The 6,927-nt window shown below is 36.6% G+C and overlaps 1 protein-coding gene across 1 annotated transcript; it reads left to right on the forward strand.

Annotated features, from left to right (window-relative positions):
- The first annotated feature begins 490 nt into the window (after positions 1 to 490).
- LOC148128789 (uncharacterized) lies at positions 491 to 5,409 on the forward strand. The gene is made up of 2 exons (XM_087945035.1): positions 491 to 3,094; positions 5,203 to 5,409. Exon 1 carries the CDS (start codon positions 984 to 986, stop codon positions 1,893 to 1,895), a length of 912 nt encoding a protein of 303 aa, XP_087801161.1. The 5' UTR covers positions 491 to 983; the 3' UTR covers positions 1,896 to 3,094; positions 5,203 to 5,409.
- The last annotated feature ends 1,518 nt before the right edge of the window (positions 5,410 to 6,927 follow it).

Here is a 6,927-nt window from a genome sequence, read left to right on the forward strand (position 1 = left end):
TATATATATATATATATATATATATATATATATATATATATATATATATATATATATATATATATATATATATATATATATATATATATATATATATATATATATATATATATATATATATATATATATATATATATATATATATATATATATGCCAACTAGAGGCTTGAAAATATTTTATTTGAAGTTGAGAGCTGGGAAAAAAATTCTTCTCAAGGCCACTGGAAGCGATAAGATAGAGGGAAGAGCACTGGAGAATGTTTATACAGGTGCTCTTTGGGACTTCTATTATCAATTGAATATTTGAAGCTTGGCTTTGAAATTTGTGGAGAAGCCAATAAGAGCCTTGGATAAATAAAAGGCAGTGTGTGCTTTTTTAAAAATAAATTTATTAACTGTTTTATCCCTCCCCTCCAACTCCACAGTATTTTGTAATATTGGTATACTTATTTTTTACTTTACCTCATTTTTTTTTAAAGGGGAAGCCTCAGAATATTTGTTTTTCGTTTTTATTTTTTTCATTGGGATATTTGCCTCTTTATCTCTACTTTTGACTTATTTTTATGGCTATTTTCCATTTTTTGAGATCTTTCAATTGGATTAAGGTGGGAAGAACCTGAAGAACTCCTTTTTTCCCTTTTTCTTTGCTTATTATTTTTTAATATTGTTGGGCTTTATTTTGTCTTTTTTTCTCTTTATTTTTAATTTTTACTTTTGAATTATAATTGAGTATTTCACAACTGGATTAAGGTCTTGAAGAACCTGAAGAAATTCTCTTTTTTAATTTTGGGCTTTTTACTTTTTACTGGGTTTTTTTTTTTTGGTGTTTTCCTTTTTCCTAATTGGATTACAATTGGTTACCTTATTAATTGGATTAAAAGAGCCGGAAGACTCTGAGCTACGGAATGAGTAAGAAAATTTTACCTTCGGGCATTTCAACTTCTGTTCCTGTCTCCCCATTATCTGGAGGATGACTTTCAATAATGGCGAAGCAAGATAAAGCACAAGTGGATTTAACGATGGTTATGCAAGGAATACAAGAACTTAAAATGAGTATTGAACAAAGAATGGAGAGTATTGACCAAAGAATTGGGAAGATTGATGAAAAATTTGAAAATGTTCAACAAATGATGGTGAAACATGATGAGAGAATCCCAAAAATAGAAGAGAAAGACAAGCAAAGAGATGACACAATTGGAAATATTGATAGCAGATTAACAATGGTTGAACAAGAAAAAAGTGGGATGTTGAAGTGGGAGATGGACAGGTCAGAATTTTATCTTAGATTCCAAAATATTGAGGAAGAAAAAGGACAAAATTTGGCTGCAGTAATGATTGAAATTTTGGCTGGAGCCTTGGAAATAACAGAGGAAAAGATGATGGATGGAGTAGATGAGATATATCGAGTCTTCACAAGATATGTGATGAGGAACCAATTACCAAGAGAGGTTCATGTCAGATTCACCAAAAAAACTATTAAAACCCAAATATTACAAGTGGCAAGAGAGAAGGTGTTGAAATACAAAGACAAAGAGATTGTGGTCTTAAAACAAGTACCTAGAAAAGTGAGAGAGATTAGAAGAGAATATCGATTTTTGACCAAAATGCTATTGAAAAAAGAGGTGAACTATAGATGGCTGATTCCAGAAGGATTAATGTTTACGTGGCAAGAACAGAGACACAGAATTGATTCAATTGAGAAAGCAGAAATATTCTACAAGGAATTTTTCGAAAGAAGAGAAATGGAGATAGAAAAAGAGAACATTTTAACTGAATTTGAAGAGGACCAAATGGGAATGGGAAAAGAAGAAGGCGCAATAGGTGGACAAGTGGAGACCAAAGAACAACGTGAAGGAAGATCCACGAGAGCTGTTAGACCTAAATATAAAGCATAACCATGGAGGAAAAAAACTGATTTCCATGAATATAAATGGACTGAATTCAGCTACCAAAAGAAGAAAAACTTTTCACAAATTAGAGAAGCTAAAATTTGATATAATTTGCCTACAAGAAGTACACATTAAAAAACAACACGAACAATTACTGGCACGATCAAAATTAGGGAAAATATTTACTTCTCTGACTCACTGTAAGAAAAGAGGAGTGGTTTTGTACATTAAAGAAACCATTCCAGCAAAACTGATTTATACTGATGAAGACAGAAGAGTATTAATGGTTGAAATAGTGGATAATAATACAAAAACACTCTTGGTTGCAATTTATGCCCCGAATGATAAACAAGAAGAATTCTGTAAAAATTACACATGAAAATAATTGAACTGGACTATGCTAATATACTTATGATGGGAGATTTCAATGGAATTGTAGACAATAAACTGGACTATACAGCAAAAGCAACACGACAAAATAGGAAGACTCTCCCTAAATCCTTTTTTAAAATGACAGATGAATTAAATTTAAAAGATATATGGAGAGAAAGAAATGCTAAAATTCAACAATATACTTTTTATTCCAATAGACATTTATCATGGTCCAGAATAGATATGATTTGGACATCAACAGAATTATTATCCAATATTCAAGAAATAAATATTGAAACAAGTACATGGGCAGACCACAATCCAATGACAATTAAATGGAAAGGACAAAAAAGAAGATCTAGATGGACATTAAATAATACTATTTTAAAGGAAAAAAACTTTACACAATGGATGGAAAAAGAATTGGCTTTCTTCTTTAATGAAAACAAAAAAGAAGATACTTCAATACAGAATGTTTGGGATACAATGAAGGCATATGCAAGAGGATTAATAATAGACTATACAAAGAAAAAGAACATTAGGAAGAGGCAAATGATTAAAGCTCTAGAAGATGACCATAAAAAACTGGAAAAAGAATTACAGAAAACGCATACAGAAAAAAGATATTAAACTTAAAATGGATATAATCAAACATAAAATGGATCAAGTAGAGAAAGAAGAACTGGCACAAAAAATTAGAAGTGCTAAACAGAACTATTTTGAAGATGCAAATAGGCCAGGTAGATGGTTAGCATATAAATTGAGAAAAGAGAAAGAATCAAGGAAAATATTACAGTTAATAGATGATCAAGGTCAAATTTGTTATGGTAATTGTTATGTATTTAGCAAAGATTAGGCCTGGCTCAAATGTGTGAAGCAGGTGTTGAATAACCGGTACTGGGTATGTGCTAACTTGAAGGAAACGGTTGATGGACGTCTTATAGTCCGCGCAAATTCTCACACTGCCATCCTTTTTTAAAGGTGTAACTATGGGTATCTCCTACCTTGCAAAGTCTACCTGTTCTAAAACTCCTTGATTTATGAGTTTGTCCAGCTCTGCGTCTAATTTGGGCCTAACGGCAAAGGGAACTCTTCGAGGTTTCAAACGGACTGGGGTGGCTTGTGGACCCACATTGAAGGATATGGGGGTGCCTGTATAACAGCCCAGGTCACTGCTGAAGACATCAGCGTAGTCGTTAAAAGGGCATCAACTTCAGAGTTTCTGACAGTGTGAATCCCTGTTATGCTAAGCCCCAGGGCAGGGAACCAATCCAGTCCTAGCAGACTAGGCAGGGCACCATCAACAACTACCAGTGGCAAGTAACCTCTAAAGTTTTGGAATTGAATAAGGAATCTTCCCTTACCCAGGACGGGGATGGTCCTTCCCTGGTAGTCCCGAAGATTCAGGTGGCAGGTGGTCAGCTTCCTCCTTGGGAACGAAGGCAGCATCTTCTTTAACGTGGACCATGCAATGATGGAGAGGGTTGACCCGGTGTCCACCTCCATATGGCAGGGTTTACCTTCTAAAAGAAGAGAAACGCTTATTTTGTTAGGGTTAGTGGAGACGCTGCCTGCGTGATAACAAGTGTAGCAGCTTTTACTTGCCTTTGGAAAGAGGCAGAGGTTCGGGATCTTGGGACAGGGGCTTGTTCAGCTTGACAAACTCTGGCTATATGCCCTTGCATCTGGCAGTTCAGACAAATAGCATTTCTGAATCTGCACTTGGCTCTAGGATGGTTTCCCCCACAACTCAAACAAGGGGATTGTTGTTTGGTGAACTGGCTGTTGTTTCTCCTTGGTGGAGCTAAAGGTGCTCTAGGGCGTGTGAGGCGATTTATTTCTAATGGCTCCTCTATTTCCTCCTGGGAGGCTTCATCGTAGTGGACTGTAGCCGTCCCTTGTCTAATGGAAGTACCTTGAATCTCAGCTGCAGACACTTCTGATAGCTCAGCAGCTTGAGCTTCTTCTAGGGCTAGGGCTAGGTTGAGATCTTTCTTGGCTAATAACCTACGTTGCAGCTTTAGATCTCTAACCCCCCCCACAACTTGGTCAAGTAGCATATCATCAAGGTAGTCCCTGAACCCACAGTGGATGGCAGCAGATCTTAAAGCTGCCATATATTGGCTTATGGTTTCTCCCTCAGCTTGAACCCTTCTCCTAAAAGCTAGCCTCCTAGCTATCTGAGAGGGTTTGGGGGAATAATGGTTGGCTAGAATATCCTTCAGCTCTTCCCAGGGAATAGACTTAATGGGTCGTGGTGACACTAATGCTGAGGCAGTGTCAAAAACTGTAGCCCCACAAAACTTAAAAAAATAAGACCTTTTCCTCAGGTCTGTAGCCTAGACAAGTCTATAGCGTTTAAAAAACATTCAAATCTATTAATGTAGGATTCCCAAGTCTCTGTTCTGGGCTGGAAATGTGGGAAGGTCGGCGTAGATGCCATTTGAGCGATAACCGTGGGTGTGCTAGGTGAGGAAAAATTCAGCGGTCGCTTTTAAAAAAGCGTTTCAGCAGCGCCTGTCAGCGGCGTCGGCTCCTCAACCGGAGCTTTGAAGTTCGCTCTTTTGGAGGGCGCCGGCGGCGGTGACTTCACTCGGTAATTAGCGGCTTCAGCTCTTTCTCTGTGTGACTTGGCTCAATTGTTTCGCCTGGGCGTCTTTACTGCATCCCGCCCTCGTCGCCAGTGTTGTGGAGCGGCGGTTACAGAAGGAGACGGAGCCAGGATAACGCTAACAGCTTTATTCAGGGAATAAAGGGTCCTGCGACTTCAGATGCAATCTGACAGCCAGCTGGCGGCGACAGCTGATGCCGTTTGACAGCTCCCTTTTATAGCCGGCTGTCAAGCGGCATCAGCCAATGGGAAGCGATCGGCGCTCCGCTCAGGCAGCGGACCAGAAGGAGAACTGCTGTCAAGTGCTAAATACATAACAGTAATAAAGAGAAAAGGCAATCATTCGAGACTTCTATGGACAATTATATAAACAGGAGGATCTTGATGAGGAAAAAATTAAACAGTATTTACAAAATGCTAACCTACCTAAGATACCTGATGAAACTGGGAAAATGCTAGAAAGTGCTATAACAATGATGGAATTAACTGAAGCACTCAACAGACAGAACAATGGAAAAGCACCAGGACCAGATGGTCTCGGCAGAATTTTATAAAACATTACAAGAATCGTTGAGCACTTCACTGTTAGAAGTCATGAATGAAGTTATGATAAATAAGAAAATACCTAAAACATGGTCAGAAGCTTATATTACACTTATCCCAAAAGAAGGGTTGACCCATTACAAATTAAGAACTATAGACCTATTTCCTTATTGAATGCAGACTATAAAATCTTGCTTCAATCTTGGCAGAGAGGCTTAAAAATACTTAAACAACTATATTCACCCTGATCAGAATGGATTTTTACCAAAGAGACAAATTAAAGACAATATGAGGGTAATCCTGGACACATTGGAATATTACGAGGCGCACCCTGAAAAACAAATGGCTTTGATATTCTTAGATGCCCAAAAGGCATTTGATAATGTGAATTGGAAATTTATGTTATTATTATTGGAACAGATGGGCTTTGCTAGAAAATTTATCCAAGCAATAGAAGCCATATATTATAAGCAAACGGCAAAAGTAATGATAGATGGAGAATTTACAGACTCTATTAATATTAAAAAGGTACAAGACAAGGATGCCCATTATCTCCTTTGTTATTTGTATTGACCTTGGAAGTGTTAAACAGAAATATTAGAGAGGATACAAACATAAAAGGAATTAAAGTTAAAAAGGAGGAATTTAAATTGCAAGCCTTTGCAGGCGACTTGGTCTTTATTTTGGAAGAACCTCTAGAGACAGCTTTAAAACTATTGGAAAAGATAGAGATGTATGGTGAGATGGCTGGCTTGAAAATAAATAAAGACAAAACAAAGATTCTGACAAAGAACATGTTATTAAGACAAAGAGAAGAGCTGGCAGACCTATTGAAAATTCAAGTTACGAACAAAGTTAAATATTTGGGGATATATTTGACGTCAAGATGTACTACACTGAAAGAGAATAACTATATTAAACTTAAACAGCAGATAGCATCTGATCTGAAAAATGGGAAAACCTACAATTGTCATTGATAGGTAGAATTTCAACAATTAAGATGAATATTTTACCCAGAATTTTGTATTTGTTCCAAACAATACCAATTAGGTTAGGTAAGGATTACTTTGAAGAATTAAATAAAATTGTGTTGAAGTATATATGGCAAGGTAAGAAAGCGGAATAAAATTAAAGCTCTTACAGGATGCTAGAATTAGAGGAGGATTTGGCCTTCCCTAATTGGGAGTTGTATTATAAAGCTGCAAACTTAATGTGGGCTAAAGAATGGATAACGTTAAGAAAGACTAGATTGTTGGCATTAGAAGGATATGATTTATTATTGGGTTGGCATGCTTTTCTATGATATAAGGGAACTAAATCACAGGTTACTTTAGAAGGCATTTTATACGGGAATCGTTATGGTTGAATTGGGAGAAAATTAAGAAACAATGTTATTTGAAAATCCCAGTTTGGTATCAACTATTGAAGCTTTTTCTTATCCTATAACCTATAAGAAGGAACAAACAGTTAGATATGGGGAATTACTAGATGAAAAGGGTGAACTTAAAAAGC

The sequence above is a fragment of the Notechis scutatus genome, chromosome Z (genome assembly GCF_049901735.1).
Source record: "Notechis scutatus isolate UNSWTSFEM ecotype Mainland chromosome Z, rNotScu1.2, whole genome shotgun sequence".
Classification (NCBI taxonomy): domain Eukaryota; kingdom Metazoa; phylum Chordata; class Lepidosauria; order Squamata; family Elapidae; genus Notechis; species Notechis scutatus.

What these genes read in the sequence shown, in the direction of transcription:
- LOC148128789 (XM_087945035.1), top strand. Translation starts at nt 984, where the DNA reads ATGGCGAAGCAAGATAAAGCACAAGTGGATTTAACGATGGTTATGCAA.